Raw genomic sequence first — 20,788 nt, 5'->3', positions numbered from 1 at the left:
GAATAAGAGAGGGAATTCAGGCCTGAACCGTCCCCCCTCTGGGTGGTTGAGGTAAATACCCAGGGGACCCTGCTCTGGGGCAAACTCAGACTCTGAGGTGCCTGAGAGGAGGAAGCTAGCACGCACAGTGCTAGCTGATAGCACTCTGCTCTACAGCAAACCTGAACACTAGAGGTGAGTGGGTGTGTGAGTGGGGACACCAGTTCTTCGAATAACCTTATGCCCATATAGAGCATCACATGTTTTGTCTCCAATTGCCAGAAGGCCTATTGTTTCTAATGGAAATCTTCTTCTGCCTATCTCGATGCCCGATTGGTAAACAAAAATATACTTTGGCAATATCAAATCATATCAACACCGCTACTCAGACTACTACTGTAATAAGCATTCAAAGTCTAAGACTCAAAGTCTGATGTCCGAGAGGCAAAAAACAGTGTTTGTTGTTTGCAGTAACTTTTTTTGTTATTGTAACATCCCAAACAGACGTGGCAGTTTCACCTATTAAGGATTCCAGCTATAAATGAAAGGTTTTTGTTACTGTGGTTGATGGTAAGCAGCCAGACAGTTTTTCTGGGATTGGAGTGTGCTACGTACTTGACGTGGTCTGGAAGGACTGAGAGCGGAGGGGACGAACAGAAGGGACCGCCTTTGGGTCGATGTAGAAGTCTCCAACAGGCGCCACAGGAGACGAGCCTCGGAGCTGAGCAACGCTGCCCTCAGCAAAGTCTGGCCCAGAGAGACAAATAAACCTTTAAACAAGCGCAGATATACCAAAGTGACATTGATCATACCGTATTGATGTGTTTGTGGGGACTGATGACAAATCTATATGTGATGGACGTCACTGTGCTGCTTAGGTTACCAATTCAATTCAGTTGATTGATTGATTTTATTAGCCGGTTAAAAAAGTACATATACACACAGTACATACATTTACAAACATGACAGGGATAGCGCAATAAAGTCAGATAATTATTTCCATTATGGTCCCTAAAGTACAACATTACAGTTACAGACATAAAATGCCTATAGAAAGTCTACATCTCCCTTGGATTTCTTCACATTCTATTGTGTTACAAAGTGGGATTAAAATTGATTTTATTGTCATTTGTTGTCAACGATCTACACAAAATACTCTGGAATGCCAAAGTGGAAGAGAAATTCTAACATTTGTCAGATTCATGAAATATAAAACACTCATATACCTTGATTAGATAAGTATTCACTCCCCTGAGTGTTGCTACATGTTAGAAACACTTTTGGTAGTGATTACAGCTGTGAGTCTTCATGGGTAAGTCTCATAAGAGCTTTACACATGTAACAGTATAGCTTCCGTCCCTCTCCTTGCCCCTACAGTGAGGGAAAAAAGTATTTGATCCCCTGCTGATTTTGTACGTTTGCCCACTGACAAAGAAATGATCAGTCTATAATTTGAATGGTAGGTTTATTTGAACAGTGAGAGAAAGAATAACAACACAAAAATCCAGAAAAACGCATGTCAAAAATGTTATAAAATGATTTGCATTTTAATGAGGGAAATAAGTATTTGACCCCTCTGCAAAACATGACTTAGTACTTGGTGGCAAAACCCTTGTTGCCAATCACAGAGGTCAGACGTTTCTTGTAGTTGGCCACCAGGTTTGCACACATCTCAGGAGGGATTTTGTCCCACTCCTCTTTGCAGATCTTCTCCAAGTCATTAAGGTTTCGAGGCTGACGTTTGGCAACTCGAACCTTCAGCTCCCTCCACAGATTTTCTATGGGATTAAGGTCTGGAGACTGGCTAGGCCACTCCAGGACCTTAATGTGCTTCTTCTTGAGCCAGTCCATTGTTGCCTTGGCCGTGTGTTTTGGGTCATTGTCATGCTGGAATCCCATCCACGACCCATTTTCAATGCCCTGGCTGAGGGAAGGAGGTTCTCACCCAAGATTTGACGGTACATGGCCCTGTCCATCGTCCCTTTGATGCGGTGAAGTTGTCCTGTCCCCTTAACAGAAAAACACCCCCAAAGCATAATGTTTCCACCTCCATGTTTGACGGTGGGGATGGTATTCTTGGGGTCATAGGCAGCATTCCTCCTCCTCCAAACACGACGAGTTGAGTTGATGCCAAAGAGCTTCATTTTGGTCTCATCTGACCACAACACTTTCACCCAGTTGTCCTCTGAATCATTCAGATGTTCATTGTGTAGGTCTACAATCTTGTCCCTGACATCCTTGGGGAGCTCTTTGGTCTTGGCCATGGTGGAGAGTTTGGAATCTGATTGATTGATTGCTTCTGTGGACAGGTGTCTTTTTTACAGGTAACAAACTGCGGATAGGAGCACTCCCTTTAAGAGTGTGCTCCTAATCTCAGCTCGTTACCTGTATAAAAGACACCTGTGAGCCAGAAATCTTTCTGATTGAGAGGGGGTCAAATACTTATTTCCCTCATTAAAATGCAAATCGATTTATAACATTTTTGACATGGATTTTTTTTTGTTATTCTGTCTCTCACTGTTCAAATAAACCTACCATTAAAATTATAGACTGATCATTTCTTTGTCAGTTGGCAAACGTACAAAATCAGCAGGGGATCAAATACTTTTTTCCCTCAGTACCTGGGCTCGAACCAGGGACCCTCTGCACACATCAACAACTGACACCCACGAAGCACAATTACCCATCGCTCCACAAAAGCCGCGGCCCTTGCAGAGCAAGGGGAACAACTACTTCAAGGTCTCAGAGTGACATCACCGATTGAAACGCTATTAGCGCGCACCCCACTAAGTAGCTAGCCATTTCACATCGGTTACACACACATGGATTGTGAAATATTTGCCAATTATTATTTTCAAAATTCTCCAAGCTCTGTCAAGGGTGTTGGGGATCATGGCTAGACGCAATGTTCAAGTCTTTGCATATATTTTAAAGCAGATCTTTCATCCTGAAAAACTCCCAAGTTTTTGCTGATGTCAAGCATACCATGTGATGATGCAGCCACCACCATACTTGAAAATAAGGAGGCAGTTACTCAGTGATGTGTTGTGTTGGATATGCCCCAAACATAAGGCTTTGCATTTAGGTCAAAAATTGTAGTCCTTCGCTGTTTTTTTGTTGTTGCAGTATTACTTTAGTGCCTCGTTGCATACATCTGCATGTTTTGGAATATTTGTATTCCTTTATATTTGTATCCTTTTCACTCTGTCATTTAGGTCATTATTGTAGAGTCACTACAATGTTGTTGATCCATCTTCAGTTTTCTCCCATCACAGCCATTGAACTGGAGCTAAAATCATCAATGTCTGATTTGTTATTGTTACCCATCTACCAATCACTGCCCTTCTTTATGAGGTGTTCGAAAAGCTCCCTGGTCTTCATAGTTGAATCTGTGGTTGAAATTCAATACTTTACTGAGGGACCTTACAGATGTTGTACATACGGGGGACAGAGGAAGGGCTAGTCTAAACTAAGGGGGTAAATACTTATGCAACAAATATATTTTAGCTATTAAACTTTTATTAATTTGTAAAAATTTGCAGAATTTTCTTTTCACTTTGACATTATGGAGTATTTTGTGTAGATCAATGACAAAAAAAATACAATTAAATCTATTTCAATCCCACTTTGTAACACAACAAAATGTGAAAGAAGTTCTAAGGGGTGCAGACTTTGAATAGGCACTATAGAAACATACATCTATACATATATTGCACACGCACACAGGGAATCTTCCTTACCGGGCAAAGACGAAGAGGAATGTGTCCGTTCCAGTCCATGCGCGTGTAAGTTTGGCTGAAATACAATCACCAAGCAAGTCAACCTATCAACCGTTAAAATCACTCCATGTGTCATATGCTGTCTTGCTGCAGAGGATTGCCATGCACTTGTTTTTGTTGTTAAGTTGTTATAAAGATCAGGGGCAAATAACCCAGGGCCTTGAAGTTGTTGTTCATTGTAAGTGGGACCAACAAGTGCACAACTTACAAAACAACAACTGACAAAACCAACCATCTGTCTCAGGGATGCATATCTCTGGTCCTTGAGTTCTACAGTCGCGCTGATTAGATTTTTCACCAGGCAGTTGATTGATGTTACTGATTAGCTGTAGAGTACAAATACCTCCTTTCCCAGGTAGAAATCAGTCCCACTGTTGAATTCAAGACAAAAATCAGGACTGTGGCCCTCAAGGACTGGAGGTGTGCACCACATACAGTTGAAGTCGGAAGTTTACATACACCTTAGCCAAATACATTTGAACTCAGTTTTTCACAATTCCTGACATTTAATCCTAGTAAAAATTCCCTGTCTTAGGTCAGTTAGGACCACCACTTTATTTTAAGAGTGTGAAATGTCAGAATAACAGTAGAGAGTGATTTATTTCAGCTTTTATTTCTTTCATCACATTCCCAGTGGGTCAGAAGTTTACATACACTCAATTAGTATTTCTTAGCATTGCCTTTAAATTGTTTAACTTGGGTCAAATTTTTTGGGTAGCCTTCCACGAGCTTCCCACAATAAGTTGAGTGAATTTTGGCCTATTCCTCCTGACAGAGCTGGTGTAACTGAGTCAGGTTTGTAGGCCTCCAGGCTCGCACACACTTTTTCAGTTCTGCCCACAAATTTTCTATAGGATTGAGGTCAGGGCTTTATGATGGCCACTCCAATACCTTGACTTTGTTGTCCTTAACCTCTAGAGGACCCCTTCGAGATAAAATCCCGTTAACGGGATTGGTTGGACAACAACCAGTGAGATAGCACAGCGCGAAATGTAAAAAAAAATAATCTGAAAATTAAAATTAAAGTATAATACGGCATTTTAAAGATACTCTACTTGTTAATCCAATCACATTGTCCGATTTCAAAAAGGCTTTACGGTGAAAGCAAAACATTAGATTATTTTAGGATAGCACCTTAGCAAAAAAAAGAAGCCATTTTCCAAGCACGGATAGCTGTCACAAAACCAGATATACAGCTAAAATTAAGCACTAACCTTTGGCAATCTTCATCAGATGACACTCCTAGGACATCATGTTAGACAATACATGCATTTTTTGTTCGATCAAGTTCATATTTAGATCCAAAAACCCAATTTTTACATTGGTGCGTGACGTTCAGAAAATGTTTTCTCCCCATAACCTCCGGTGAATAGGCACATACATTTACAGAACTCCTAAACGTTGACAAAATGCATAACAATTATTTAAAGAATTAGAGATAATCTACTCCTTTATGCAACCACTTTGTCAGATTTCAAAATAACTTTATGGAAAAAGCACATTGTTCAATATTCTGAGTACAGAACTTAGCCTTCAATGCTAAGCTATACAGTTAGCCTACAACAATGGCGTCGACAAATCTCTAAAAATATGTTCGAAATATTTTCTTACCTTTGCTGATCTTCGGCGGAATGCACTCGGAAGGGCACCCACTTCCACAAGAAATGTTCATTAGTTCTGCAAAGTCCATAATTTATGTCCAAATACGTCCGTTTTGTTGACCCATCCAGAACACTTTACAATGCCATGTGGCGCTGTAGCAAATCCATAGACGAAATGGTCAAAAGTTCCATTACCGTTTGTAGAAACACGTCAAACGATGTTTACAATCAATCCTTTAGGGTATTTTTTTACGTAAAATTGCGATAATTTTACAACTGGGCAATAGGTATTCATCCCAGAAGAAAAATAAAAAACAACGAAGTCACGTCCATAAGACACCTGTCCTGAGACTGGCCAGTGATTGACTGAGCCACAATTTTCTGCCAGGTAACAGGTGACGGATGAAACCAGTTCCTAAAGATTGTTGACAGCCAATGGAAGAGTTAGGAGGTGCAACGTAAATCCTATGTCACTGTAGTTTTTCAAGGGATTCAAAAGAAAAACTACATTTCTAATTTCTCCCACTTCCTGATTCAAATTTTCTCAGGTTTTTGCCTGCCATATGAGTTCTGTTATACTCACAGACACAATTCAAACAGTTTTAGAAACTTCAGAGTGTTTTCTATCCAAATCTACTAATAATATGCATATTCTATTTTCTGGGCCAGAGTAGTAACCTGTTTAAATTGGGTACGTTTTTCATCCGGCCGTGAAAATACTGCCCCCTAGCCCCAACAGGTTTTAAGCCTCTTTGCCAAAACTTTGGAAGTATGCTTGGGGTCATTGTCCATTTGGAAGACCCATTTGCGACCAAGCTTTAACTTCCTGACTGATGTCTTGAGATGTTGCTTCAATATATCCACATATAATTTTCCTTTCTCATGTTGCCATCTATTTTGTGAAGTGCATCAGTCCCTCCTGTAGCAAAGCACCCCCACAACATGATGCTGCCACCCCCGTGCTTCACGGTTGGGATGGTGTTCTTCGGCTTGCAAGCCTCCCCATTTTTCCTCCAAACATAACGATGGTCATTATGGCCAAACAGTTCTATTTTTGTTTCATCAGACCAGAGGACATTTCTCCAAAAAGTACGATCTTTGTCCCCATGTGCAGTTGCAAACCGTAGTCTGGCTTTTTTATGGCGGTTTTGGAGCAGTAGCTTCTTCCTTGCCTTGCGGCCTTTCAGGTTATGTCGATATAGGACACGTTTTACTGTGGATATAGATACTTTTGTACCTGTTTCCTCCAGCATCTTCACAAGGTCCTTTGCTGTTGTTCTGGGATTGATTTGCACCTTTTGCACCAAAGTACGTTCATCTCTAGGAGACAGAATGCGTCTCCTTCCTGAGCAGTATGACGGCTGCGTGGTCCCATGGTGTTTATACTTGTGTACTATTGTTTGTACAGATGATTGTGGTACCTTCAGGCGTTTGGAAATTGCTCCCAAGGATGAACCAGACTTGTGGAGGTCTACAATTTTCTTTCTCATTTCTTTTGATTTTCCCATGAAGTCAAGCAAAGAGGCACTGAGTTTGAAGGTAGGCCTTGAAATACATCCACAGGTACACCTCCTATTGACTCAAATGATGTCAAATAGCCTATCAGAAGCTTCTAAAGCCATGACATCATTTTCTGTAATTTTTCAAGCTGTTTAAAGGCACAGTCAACTTTGTGTATGTAAACTTCTTACCCACTGGAATTGCGATACAGTGAATTATAAGTGAAATTATCTGTCTATAAACAATTGTAGGAAAAATTACTTGTGTCATGCACAAAGTAGATGTCCTAACTGACTTGCCAAAACTATATTTTGTTACAAGAAATTTGTGGAGTGGTTGAAAAACGAGTTTTAATGACTCCAACCTAAGCGTATGTAAACTTCCGACTTCAACTGTAAATATACTGCACAAAAATATAAATGCAACATGTAAAGTGTTGGTCCCATTTTCCATGAGCTGAAATAAAAGATCCCAGAAATGTTCCAAATGCACAAAAAGCTTATTTTTCTAAAATGTTGTGCACAAATTTGTTCATTTCCCTGTTAGTGAGCATTTCTCCTTTGCCAAGATTATCCATCCATCCACCTGACAGGTGTGGTCTATCAAGAAGCTGATTAAACAGCATGATCATTACACAGGTGCACCTTGTGCTGAGGACATTAAAAGGCCACTCTAAAATGTTCAGTTTGGTCACACAACACAATGCCACAGATGTCTCAAGTTTTGAGGGAGCATGCAGTTGGCATGCTGACAGCAGGAACGTCTAACAGAGCTGTTGCCAGAGAATTTAATGTTCATTTCTCTACCATAAGCCGCCTCCAACGTTGTTTTAGAGAATTTGGCTGTACAGCCAACCGGCCTCACAACCACAGACCACAAGTAACCACGCCAGCCCAGGACCGCCACATACGGCTTCTTCACCTGCGGGATCGTATGAGGAGGGGGAGGGAGGTGCTGAGGAGTATTTCTGTCTGTAACAAAGCCCTTTTTTGGGGAAAAAGTTATTCTGATTGGCTGGGACTGGCTCCCAAGTGGGTGGCCCTATGCCCCCCTAGGCCCACCCATGGCTGCACCCCTGCCCAGTCATGTGAAATCAATAGATTAGGTCCTAATGAATTTATTTCTATTGACTGATTTCCTTATATGAACCCAAATTCAGTAAAATCGTAGAAATTGTTGCATGTTGCGTTTATAGTTTTGTTCAGTATAGATGGTTGGTTTTGTAACGATTGTTGGTCCTACATAAGAAAATAAGACTTTTAAGGCTTAAGTTTTCATAAACCCTACATAGATGCTTCACAAATGATTGATAAGCAGGTTCTACTGGTGGTAATATTACAGGTTTTTAACACACTGTATTGTGTTGTGTTTGGTCTGTGTACCACATGCACATGTGGACCATGCCAACAATGGGCAGCAGCGGTGGTTAACCTGGCATCGTGGCACTGACCAATTATGTATATGTCTATGGCACTGACCTGCGAGGCGGACAGGGTGCCCACTTCGCTGAGGTAGGGGTAGAGCTGGTGGGCAGTGTCCCCCAGATTCAGGGGCTCACCCCTCCTCATCAGGGCCTCTGCACGCTTGATGATGTCACGCATGCGGTAGATGAAGCCCTCCTGCTCAGAGGGAAGGATGAATTCATTGTGGACCTGAGGGAGTTAAATCAATCAGTCAATCAATCCGTAAATGAATCATTCAATGAATAAAACAGATATGAGTGAAGGAACAGTTAGATTTGACAGATTTGACGATTGAGACAAACACGGACACAGATGGACAAAGTTAGGGAAGAAAGAGAGAAAGATTTTGAATGTGAGTAAACAATCATCTTTGCTTGTTGTTGTCAAGATTTCATAACAGACACCCACTTAGCTAGCCCTGAAACATGGCTGTAGACTCGTAGCCGCTATAGGAGTCTATAGCCATGTGTCAGGGCTACCACTTAGGCAGATGGCTATTGGAGCAGTGAGTCGATAGCTTTCATACACACTAGTTTTGAAACTAGTTTTGCAGGTACAATGCAAGTGCATTGTACAGGTAACTGCCAAAATAAAGTGGAACATCAACATGAAGTGTCTTTCTATTTTATTTTACCTTTATTGTTACATGTTTTTCTCATTGAGATAACATCTCTTTTCCAAGAGAGACCTGGTCCAATAGTCTTAATAGGGTGTTGGGCCACCATGAGCCAGAACAGCTTCAATGCACCTTGGCATAGATTCAACAAGTGTTTGGAACTATATTGGAGGGATGCGAGACCATTCTTCCATAAGAAATTTCATCATTTGTTGATGGTAGTGGAAAACACTCTCGGGCACCGCTCCAGAATCTCCCATAAGTGTTCAATTGGGTTGAGATCTGGTGACTGAGACAGCCATGGCATATGGTTTATAGTGTTTTCATGCTCATCAAACTATTTGGTGACCACTCGTGCCCTGTGGATGGGGGCATTGTCATCCTATGGGGCATAGTCATGGTAGCCAAAATAATGGCCTGCCCAGGATTTTTGTAAATGACCCTAAGCATGATGGGATGTTAATTGCTTAATTAACTCAGGACCCACACCTGTGTGGAAGCACCTAATTTTAGTATATTTTGTATCCCTCATTTGAAGTGTTTCCATTATTTTGGCAGTTACCTGTATGTTGAGATGAGATGGACACAACAACATAATATACAGGACACCATATTCAGATGACAAGAGATAAAACAGTATCTAAGCAAGCCTAAATATCGTATATATTAAATGATAAAAAAATTGTCATTGGTAGATAAATTTGCTTATGAAACCTAAAAAAGGCATAATACAAGTAATTTCTCTTATTTCAATAAATGTTTCAAGATACATTATACTATTTCATATTAAGGTAAAATATCTTGGAAAATATCTTGAAATAAGATAAATTACTTGTATTAAGCCTTATATAGGTTAAAATAAGCAATCTGCCAATGACGTTAGATCATTTCGCTTGGCATGAATTATCACTCAATATAAGACATTTCGGCTTGTTTAGATTTCACTTTTTGCAGTGCACCAATACAAAATTGTTCTGTGGTCATTTTCAGCTTCTTTTAATCCCATCAACTCCATGATGTGAGCAACTGCTATGAAGTTTTAAGGATTAGAGAAATGTTACCCCATGACTGGGTCATATTCAATCAAAACAGTTAACCATGCGTTCCCAGGGCCAAGGCCAAACACCATTCTTTCCAAAACTGTGAGAGATCTTGCTGGAATCCATGGTCAGTTTCACTTTCTGACACAGTAAACACTATTTCATTGATTGGATAATTAGATGTTATATTCTCAAGGAGCAAGCACAGTGTTCTTCTGTGTTCTCTGGGAAGTTACAGTTCTGCTTGAAAAACGCCCGATGTTTTGTAACACTGGATGAGCTTAGTAGATAAGAATTAGTTGAGCTAAAGATACACGCACGCACGCACGCACGCACGCACACACACACACACACACACACACACACACACACACACTGCACTCACCATGACAGCAGCAATGTCCTCCGGGTTGTCTCCGTCCAGGTCAAACTTAAAGGTCACCATCTTACTGTTGTGAGTCTGGAGCTGACACTCCACCACACGGTCCACTTTGTCAGATAACTGGAAGGACAGGAGAAAAACAAGTGTTTATCCACTCAGAACACGTAGCCACTTGACAAGACCAAGGATGACTTGGATTGCAATCCTCTTTCTATGTGATTAATTCATCAAATAAAATTTTATTTGTCACATACACATGGTTAGCAGATGTTAATGCGAGTGTAGCGAAATGCTTGTGCTTCTAGTTCCGACAATGCAGTAATATCCAACGAGTAATCTAACCTAACAATTTCACAACAATTACCTTATACACACAAGTGTAAAGGAATGAATAAGAATATGTACATAAAAAAAATATATAAATGAGTGATTGTATAGAACGGCATAGGCAAGATGCAGTGGATGGTATAGAGTACAGTATATACATATGAGATGAGTAATGTAGGATATGTAAACATATAAAAGTGGCATTGTTTAAAGTGGCTAGTGATACATTACATCAAGATGGCAAGATGCAGTAGATGGTATAGAGTACAGTATATACATATGAGATGAGTAATGTAGGGTATGTAAACATTATATGAAGTGGCATTGTTTAAAGTGGCTAGTGATACAATTATTACATACATTTTTCCATTATTAAAGTGGCTGGAGTTGAGTCAGTATGTTGGCAGCAGCCACTCAATGTTAGTGATGGCTGTTTAACAGTCTGATGGCCTTGAGATAGAAGCTGTTTTTCAGTCTCTCGGTCCCTGCTTTGATGCACCTGTACTGACCTCGCCTTCTGGATGATAGCGGGGTGAACAGGCAGTGGCTCGGGTGGTTGTTGTCCTTGATGATCTTTTTGGCCTTCCTGTGACATTGGGTGGTGTAGGTGTCCTGGAGGGCAGGTAGTTTGCCCCCGGTGATGCGTTGTGCAGACCTCACTACCCTCTGGAGAGCCTTACAGTTATGGGCGGAGCAGTTGCCGTACCAGGCGGTGATACAGCCCGACAGGATGCTCTCGATTGTGCATCTGTAAAAGTTTGAGTGTTTTTGGTGACAAGCCGAATTTCTTCAGCCTCCTGAGGTTTAAGAGGCGCTGCTGCGCCTTCTTCACCACGCTGTCTGTGTAGTTGGACCATTTCAGTTTGTCCGTGATGTGTACGCCGAGGAACTTAAAACTTTCTATCCTCTCCACTACTGTCCCGTCGATGTGGATAGGGGGGTGCTCCCTCTGCTGTTTCCTGAAGTCCACGATCATCTCCTTTGTTTTGTTGACGTTGAGTGTAAGGTTATTTTCCTGACACCACACTCCGAGGACCCTCACCTCCTCCCTGTAGGCCGTCTCGTCGTTGTTGGTAATCAAGCCTACCTCTGTAGTGTCGTCTGCAAACTTGATGATTGAGTTGGAGGCGTGCATGGCCACGCAGTCGTGGGTGAACAGGGAGTACAGGAGAGGGCTGAGAACGCACCCTTGTGGGGCCCCAGTGTTAAGGATCAGCAGGGTGGAGATGTTGTTACCTACCCTCACCACCTGGGGGCGGCCCGTCAGGAAGTCCAGGACCCAGTTGCACAGGGCGGGGTCGAGACCCAGGGTCTGCAGGTTTCGGTAGCGGGCCGTGTCAGTGGCACTGTATTGTCCTCAAAGCGAGCAAAGAAGTTGTTTAGTCTGTCTGGGAGCAAGACATCCTGGTCCGCGACGGGGCTGGTTTTCCTTTTATAGTCCGTGATTGACTGTAGACCCTGCCACATACCTCTCGTGTCTGAGCCGTTGAATTGCGACTCTACTTTGTCTCTATACTGACGCTTAGCTTGTTTGATTGCCTTGCGGAGGGAATTGCTACACTGTTTGTATTCGGTCATGTTTCCGGTCACCTTGCTCTGATTAAAAGCAGTGGTTCGCACTTTCAGTTTTGAGCGAATGCTGCCATCAATCCACAGTTTCTGGTTTGGGAATGTTTTAATAGACGCTGTGGGTACGACATCGCCGATGCACCGCTCACCGACTCAGCGTATTCGTCAATGTTGTGGTTCGCCGCAATGCGGAACATATCCCAGTCCACGTGATCGAAGCAATCTTGAAGCGTGGAATCCGATTGGTCGGACCAGCGTTGAACAGACCTGAGCACAGGAGCTTCCTGTTTTAGTTTCTGTCTATAGGCTGGAAGCAACAAAATGGAGTCGTCGTCAGCTTTTCCGAAAGGAGGGCGGGGGAGGGCCTTATATGCGTCACGGAAGTTAGAATAACAATGATCTAGGGTTTTGCCAGCCCTGGTAGCACAATCGATATGCTGATAGAATTTAGGGAGCCTTGTTTTCAGATTAGCCTTGTTAAAATCCCCAGCTACAATAAATGCAGCCTCAGGATATGTGGTTTCCAGTTTACATAGAGTCAAATGAAGTTTGTTCAGGGCCATCTGCTTGGAGGGGATATATGCGGCTGTGATTATAATCGAAGAGAATTCTCTAGGTAGAACTGCTAACTGACACAGACAGACAGACAGAGAGATAGAGAGAAACAGACAGGCAGACATTCCATACCCCAGTGATTCGTAAGCGTGAGCGGGCTCTCCTCCTGAAGAGCTTGGTACCGGTACGTTTGTTGGCACTCTTTTCTGATAGGCCCTCATTGCCATCACTCAAGCCTGATGTCACATCAGAGGCATAGCTGTGGGGATAATCAGGAAGTGGGTTGTTACAACTGCCCATGAGATGTAACACTGTCATTTTGTTATTGATAATACTAACTATTGCTATAAGAACACCTACACTACTACCACCACTACAAAAAATGTTGACTACTAGCACTTGCAGTACCAATACAACTACTACTACTGAAAGTACAACAACAACTACTACTAATGTCTACTTCTAGTCTTATTTTTACTACACAACTAATAATGAACTGGTTATTAATGAGGCTGTAGTGTATGACCAAACAAACCCTTGAGAGTCTTCTAACTCCTATTAAAAGGTTATGTCCATCCCACCCAGATCCCAGAAGGAAAAGCCTTTTAAGACCATTGACCTTCTCCCCCGACAGCATTATGGATTACAGTCAGAAAAGCACCTGAAGGGAAGGAAGTGCTCTGATGCCTCTTGCTCCACTCTCGCTCTAATTGCACACAGGAAATGGGGTAATTGGAGGATGAGGGCAGGGGGAGGATGGGTGAGAGAGAGAGTGTGTGTCTGTGTGAGTGTTAGGTGAGTCACATAGGAGAAAGGGAAACACACTCCAACGGAGCGTGTGTTAACTGCACGGATACCCATTAGACAGAGAAGTTGTCCATTCTACTTTAATTTATTTAATTTAACCTTTATTTAACTAGTTAAAATCAGCAAAGTGCTCATATAGTGGTTGTATACTTCTATAGTACATTTGAAATGTTTGTTCCTTTGTTGGGCCTTTGTTGTCTTGATTGCAACACTGCCATACACACATCACATTATACTTAGATACTGGCCATAAGGTGTGTGGGGCAGGTCTTTGCATTTCTTTATACCCTGAACAACACCCCCATCATGGAAGAGGGGTTCTACATGTGTTTGGGTTACCTGTCGACAGGAGAAGAGAAACCACTGGCATTTCCTGACTGGGGCATGGTAGTGTTGGATACAGCGATACTCTGGGGGAGGGACAGAGGGTCAAAATAGTCTGTTGAGGTAGGGTGCTAAAATTACACACTCATGGCTATTCTGGGTATTAATGGCTTATCCACTCATCACTCTAATCATAAACACATATCCCCGCTATATAACTGGTAGGGCCCAGAAACTTTCCTGGTAAGGTGTTGTGTAAGAGTCCTAACTTGATATAACACCTTTTATAAACTGGGTGGTTCGAGCCCTGAATGCTGATTGGCTGACAGCTGTGGTATATCAGACCGTATACCACGGGTATGACAAAAACATTTATTTTTACTGCTCTAATTACGTTGGTAACCAGTTTATAATAGCAATAAGGCACCTTGTGGTTTGTGATATATTGCTAATATACCACGGCTTGTATCCAGGCACGCCGCATTGCGCCGTGCGTAAGAACAGCCCTTAGCCGTGGTATATTGGCCATATACCACACCCCCCAGGCTTTATTGCTTAAATATAACAGTTATAAGAAGTCATGATAATTCATATTTAGACTGTTGAGCTCTACAGCCATAGAAATGTAAACCTCAAGACCTTCATACAGGCTACCTACCGAGGGGAAGCGGAGAGCCGGGATTGGTGGAGCGTCAGGGGAAGGAGCCTTGATGGCCAGGGCCTCGATGCGAGGGATCTCCAGGGGCAACGGAACAGGAGTGATGGAGGAAGGGGCGGAGTTAACAGGAGGCTGGAGATGGGGATCCCCGGGATCCTGGAAGCCAGAGGAGCTCAGGTAGCCGTCCATCTCGCAGTCGGCTGCCATGGCGACATCATGGTTAAAGGAAGGGAAGTGGGAGGGAAGAGACAGACAAGCGTTAACATTAACATTCTTTATGTCATGTAACCCTGACTGTGTTCAACATATACTGCAGCGTAGCCTAGTGGTTAGAGCGTTGGACTAGTAACCGAAAGGTTGCAAGATCGAATCCCCGAGCTGACAAGGTACAAACCTGTCGTTCTGCCACTGTTCCTAGGCCCTCATTGAAAATAAGAATTTGTTCTTAACTGACTTGCCTAGTTAAATAAAGGTAAAATAAAATAAATAAATATACTGTAAAAGTTAAGTCTTGTCTGGAAATAATGTATACTCAATGTTTCTTGTTATTTGTTAATGAAAAAAAAATCCAAACATGTCCTGAGGGAGGGGTCCTTTTTGGGCTCCACTAACAGCCACCGTGAGGGACGGCTACATGGATTAGCAGGGCTCGAGGGTAACCACAACAAATGGACAGAGGCACAACTGCAAAAGATTAGCCTACTTAAGAGATATATAAAAAACACATGGGATCTACACAGGGCTATGTAGCACGTGCCCTAGGCAAACTCTGTTGAGCCAACAGTTTCCAATACACCCTCCACAGATACCCCTTTAGCTGTACAGATAAAAGGAAACACGTGGGCCCATGTACACACATACACACACACAGTGCAGCTATGATACTGTAATACCGAATCCAGGGCATGAGCATGTCAGCAATGAATGTTTGAAGCATGTTTTTGCTAAACCTTCCACATATATCAGCGAGTATGTGCCCCAGGTACTGATCTTGAAGGTTGTGTGAATAGGGTATTTGCGTTCTATATCTTGAAGGTTGTGTGAATAGGGTATTTGCGTTCTATATCTTGAAGGTTGTGTGAATAGGGTATTTGCGTTCTATATCTTGAAGGTTGTGTGAATAGGGTATTTGCGTACTATATCTTGAAGGTTGTGTGAATAGGGTATTTGATATCTATATCTTGAAGGTTGTGTGAATAGGGTATTTGCGTATCTATATCTTGAAGGTTGTGTGAATAGGGTATTTGATATCTATATCTTGAAGGTTATGTGAATAGGGTATTTGATATCTATATCTTGAAGGTTATGTGAATAGGGTATTTGATATCTATATCTTGAAGGTTATGTGAATAGGGTATCTGTATTCTATATCTTGTTTATGGTAAACTTGTGGACCATGCTTATCTATCTGTGTCATGCTTATAGGCCAGGCCAATGCACTTTATATGTTGTCTAGACATGAGAAGGCTCGACTGTACATGCCGTCTGTGGGCAAATGTGTAGCTTCAGGAGCTCAACTACGAAACGACACAAGGTTGGGATAAATGTGTCTGCTATATATGACCATGTGATTACAGTATAGTGCAGTGGTTCTCAAACCTCTCCTCGGATACCCCCAGCCGCTCCAGAGCTAGCAAACCTGATTCAACTTGTTAACGGATCATCAAGCCCTTGAATAGATGAATCAGTCGAGCTAGTTCACATCTGAGGGTCCCCGAAGGAGAGGTTTGAGAACCACTGGTATAGTGAGTGTATCCTCACACGTGGGAGAGGTGTAGCTGGCGTGTCTGATGTTGTAGTGCAGCCGCTGGTCTGCCTCCTGCTCCTCCGTCTCTGCTGTGAAGCTGGCGTTTATCCCCGAATCCACCGAGCCGTTAGCCATGGACATCACTGGCCCCGACACCGTCGGAGTGGGCGGAGTCTGGGCAGGGGGTGCTGAGACAGGGGCGGGGTTGGGCGGTTTAATGGGAAGGGCTATTTGAGGTTTGGGGGTGGGCGGTTCTGGCTCGGGGGCCAACTCTGGTTCTTCCTCAATGACAGTTTCCTGTTGTTGGCGCAAGGCCTCCTCGGCCATCCGACGCTGCTTCTCCCGCTGCCGCTTGATGGCGGTGGCGCGGTCCCGGATGGATTTGGCCACCAGCTTGTAGTCTGCCTCACAGACGAAGCCCAGCACCACCTAGGGGGAGGGGGGAGAGGATGAGGGAGAGGGAAGGAAAGGGGGTGGTGAGGGAGAAGGTTAGGGAGAGGGAGAGGGGGAGGGGGAGAGCAATCAGTGAACTTGACACTTGATATCCACAAAATGTGAAAGGGGTCCAGAAATCCATCAACAACCCACCATCTCCTGGGCCACCTCCTCGGGTACGTCCTTGTACAGTTCAAACAGGAACTCAATGGCGTTGTTGTCCTTGTACTTCCCATGCAGCTTCTTGGTGTCATCCATACGCAGCCACAGCTTCAGGCCAGACTTCACTGTGTCGTCCTCCTCTGCCAGCTCAACATGGACGCCATTGTTCTCCTTGAAGAAGGTGTGTTCCAGCAGGTCTTGGATGGTGTACCTGGAGAGGCCACTGTTTTCTTAGTTCTATAATCCATTGAATTGAATTTTACTGTATTTTCTCAGTATGTATGTCTGATTTTGTATGTTTGCCCACTTACAAAGAAATGATCAGTCTATAATTTTTATAGTAGGTTTATTTGAACAGTGAGAGACAGAATAACAACAAAAAAATCCAGAAAAACGCATGTCAAAAATGTTATAAAATGATTTGCATTTTAATGAGGGAAAGAAGTATTTGACCCCTCTGCAAAACATGACTTAGTACTTGGTGGCAAAACCCTTGTTGGCAATCACAGAGGTCAGACATTTCTTGTAGTTGGCCACCAGGTTTGCACACATCTCAGGAGGGATTTTGTCCCACTCCTCTTTGCAGATCTTCTCCAAGTCATTAAGGTTTCGAGGCTGACGTTTGGCAACTCGAACCTTCAGCTCCCTCCACAGATTTTCTATGGGATTAAGGTCTGGAGACTGGCCAGGCCACTCCAGGACATTAATGTGCTTCTTCTTGAGCTACTCCTTTGTTGCCTTGGCCGTGTGTTTTGGGTCATTGTCATGCTGGAATACCCATCCACAACCTATTTTCAATGCCCTGGCTGAGGGAAGGAGGTTCCCACCCAAGATTTGACGGTACATGGTCCCGTCCATCGTCCCTTTGATGCGGTGAAGTTGTCCTGTCCCCTTAGCAGAAAAACACCCCCAAAGCATAATGTTTCCACCTCCATGTTTGATGGTGGAGATGGTGTTCTTGGGGTCATAGGCAGCATTCCTCCTCCTCCAAACACGGCGAGTTGAGTTGATGTCAAAGAGCTCCATTTTGGTCTCATCTGACCACAACAGTTTCACCAGTTGTCCTCTGAGTCATTCAGATGTTCATTGGCAAACTTCAGACGGGCCTGTATATGTATTCTTGAGCAGTGGGACCTTGCGGGCACTGCAGGATTTCAGTCCTTCACGGCGTAGTGTGTTACCAATTGTTTTCTTGGTGACTATGGTCCCAGCTGCCTTGAGATCATTGACAAGATCCTCCCGTGTAGTTCTGGGCTGATTCCTCACCGTTCTCATGATCATTGCAACTCTACGAGGTGAGATCTTGCATGGAGCCCCAGGCCGAGGGAGATTGACAGTTCTTTTGTGTTTCTTCCATTTGCGAATAATCGCACCAAATGTTGTCACCTTCTCACCAAGCAGCTTGGTGATGGTCTTGAGCCCATTCCAGCCTTGTGTAGGTCTACAATCTTGTCCCTGACATCCTTGGAGAGCTCTTTGGTCTTGGCCAGAAATCTGGGAGCCAGAAATCTTTCTGATTGAGAGGGGGTGAAATACTTATTTCCCTCATTAAAATGCAAATCAATTTATAATATTTTTGACATGTGTTTTTCTGGATTTTTTGTTGTTATTCTGTCTCTCACTGTTCAAATAAACCTACCATTAAAATTATAGACGGATCCTTTCTTTGTCAGTGGTCAAACAGACAAAATCAGCAGGGGATCAAATACTTTTTTCCCCCACTGTAATGTAATGTGCCCTTATTTAACAACAGGTCAGGTATTATCTCATTGGAACTCCAGGGGGCCTGAAACCTGACAACATTTGAATTATGTATGTCTGAAGACGTTTCTCACTGTTATTTTTGGCTCATAACATCATTCTCTCAATGCTTTGAAAGAGAATGAGAAAATAGAAAAGCTAATCATAAAACCGTTTTCTTCAGGGCATTTACACAGTTGTTGGCTGAGACTGATACAATTTATTTTGTTTCAATGTCAGCGCCCTTAGATTAATGTTGGAGAGAGAGCTACAAAGAGTCTAGACAAACTAGCTTGACAGGTATAATATCCTTTGTCTAGGAGGAACAAACTGTCTGTCTTATGTTTGCACACATTAAGAATACACACACACACTTCAACCTAGACTCTATCCAACATTTGATACCACACCACCGCAGTGCCAGACTGAAAGCGGATGTCTGAGATAAGGTGAGTAAAGAGAATTCCTATCTGATTACTCTACCTCTGGTCTGTATTTATGCGGATGCATCCCTCTATGATCTCTTTCAACTCAGGGACTTTTACTTTGAAGAAGCTGTCCGGCTTAATTCCCTGTGAGGAGAAAGAAGGAGAGGGGAAAAGAAGAACTGTTAGATATGTCACCGATGTCAATCACTCCACCATTTGGGAGAGGAGAGGACTGACGCTGGCAGAAGGACCCCTGAAGCAGAGTATGTGAGCAAAGCGGAGTTGGAGCAGAGCAGGGAGTGGAGTGTGCCCAATTTGACTGGAGTGAGGAGCGAGATTTCCAAAGACTGGAGCTTCGGCCTTCGCGCCCGCTCCAATTTCGCTCCAGTAGAGCTCACTTCATGAGCTCAGGGCATGCCCGGCCCAGCATGCATTTGTAGTCTACTTGTGTGCTGCTATAACCCCTTGCTTTAGTTACTGTCATGGAGTTCCCTAAATATTTTAATAAAGAAACACACAGGTGCAAAAATCAAGGTGACTTACAAAGATGAGGACCAAGAGCAAGAGAGGGAGTGTGGTGATATAGTGTCCACAACTAAAGAATCATTGTGTAATATGAAAAGACAAATATCCCGAAAGCATGATGGTGTAGGCTACTTACTACGTGCATATGCCAAAAGAAAGGAATGAGGTGGATAGCAAATTAAGTGTCATTGTAGCAAGGTATTTATAAACAAAAAATCTGATCTCTTAAAAGATTCCTTCATTTTTGTTATATTAAGTATACAATAGGCCATAATTGATTTTGGCCCAATAGGCCTGGCATATTCCAACTTTCAAGGAGCTTTCTGTTTGAATTGGGTTATTTTGCCTAAAAACATCCCTTCCCAGCCTGGCAAGAGGGGCCAAAAGTGTGTTTAGCTTCCCCAGTGGCTCTGAAAGCTTGGAGAGAATATTATCTGCTGCTGGCCTGCTCTCCAGGCACCATGGAATGAGCCTGAAGCCACAGACTCTGTCGAAACTTGGGTTTCTAAAAATGAATTCAAAGGCACTGTAAACTGAGCCCAATAAGGCATTTTTTTATTTAATTCCAACTATAAACTGGGTGGTTCGAACTCTGAATGCTGATTGGCTGACAGCATTATACTACGGGTATGACAAAACATTTATTTTTACTGCTCTAATTACATTGATAACAAGTTTATAAAAGCAATAAGGCAACTCTGGGGTTTGTGGTATATGGCCAATATACCACGGCTAAAGGCTGTATCCAGGCACTCTGCGTTGCGTCATGCTTAAGACCAGTCCTTAGCCGTGGTATATTGGCCATATACCACATCTCCTCGTGCCTTATTGCTTAAGTAAGTCACAGCCTATATAGGCAATTTATAGACTATAATTATTTAATACAACGAAATGCTGTTTAAATGCTGAGCGCTTAATGTCCCTGACTCCCTACCAGCCTAGTGTGTCACGTTTGCAAATGCTTCACAATTTATTTCTTTGTAGCTATAGCCTTGAAATAATTGAAATAATATAGCCTAAATAATCCTTTTTGTTTCTTCTTAGTCTCCCTGTTTGACGCCCGACCTATTTAAAGTGTTATATGCTGTTTAATATGACATGTAGCCTTTTTTGAAATGATGAGCGCTTCTTACATTCACCTTTTCATGTTT

At 42.8% G+C, this 20,788-nt stretch overlaps 1 protein-coding gene across 1 annotated transcript in view; it reads right to left on the bottom strand.

Annotated features, from left to right (window-relative positions):
- Nucleotides 1-20,788, bottom strand: part of LOC106607180 (serine/threonine-protein kinase WNK4) — a 78,892-nt gene that overhangs the window by 7,393 nt on the left and 50,711 nt on the right. Inside the window, exons 5-14 of the mRNA XM_014203865.2 lie at nt 19,168-19,256; nt 16,936-17,155; nt 16,362-16,776; nt 14,601-14,800; nt 13,958-14,028; nt 12,944-13,070; nt 10,364-10,480; nt 8,338-8,511; nt 3,720-3,774; nt 595-726 (exon numbers count right to left, since the gene is read on the bottom strand). Coding sequence (XP_014059340.2) covers nt 595-726; nt 3,720-3,774; nt 8,338-8,511; nt 10,364-10,480; nt 12,944-13,070; nt 13,958-14,028; nt 14,601-14,800; nt 16,362-16,776; nt 16,936-17,155; nt 19,168-19,256 — 1,600 coding nt within the window. The remainder of the gene's footprint in view (nt 1-594; nt 727-3,719; nt 3,775-8,337; nt 8,512-10,363; nt 10,481-12,943; nt 13,071-13,957; nt 14,029-14,600; nt 14,801-16,361; nt 16,777-16,935; nt 17,156-19,167; nt 19,257-20,788) is intronic.

The sequence above is a fragment of the Salmo salar genome, chromosome ssa06, assembly GCF_905237065.1.
Source record: "Salmo salar chromosome ssa06, Ssal_v3.1, whole genome shotgun sequence".
NCBI classification, from domain to species: domain Eukaryota; kingdom Metazoa; phylum Chordata; class Actinopteri; order Salmoniformes; family Salmonidae; genus Salmo; species Salmo salar.
This window is presented reverse-complemented; position numbering and strand designations above follow the sequence as displayed.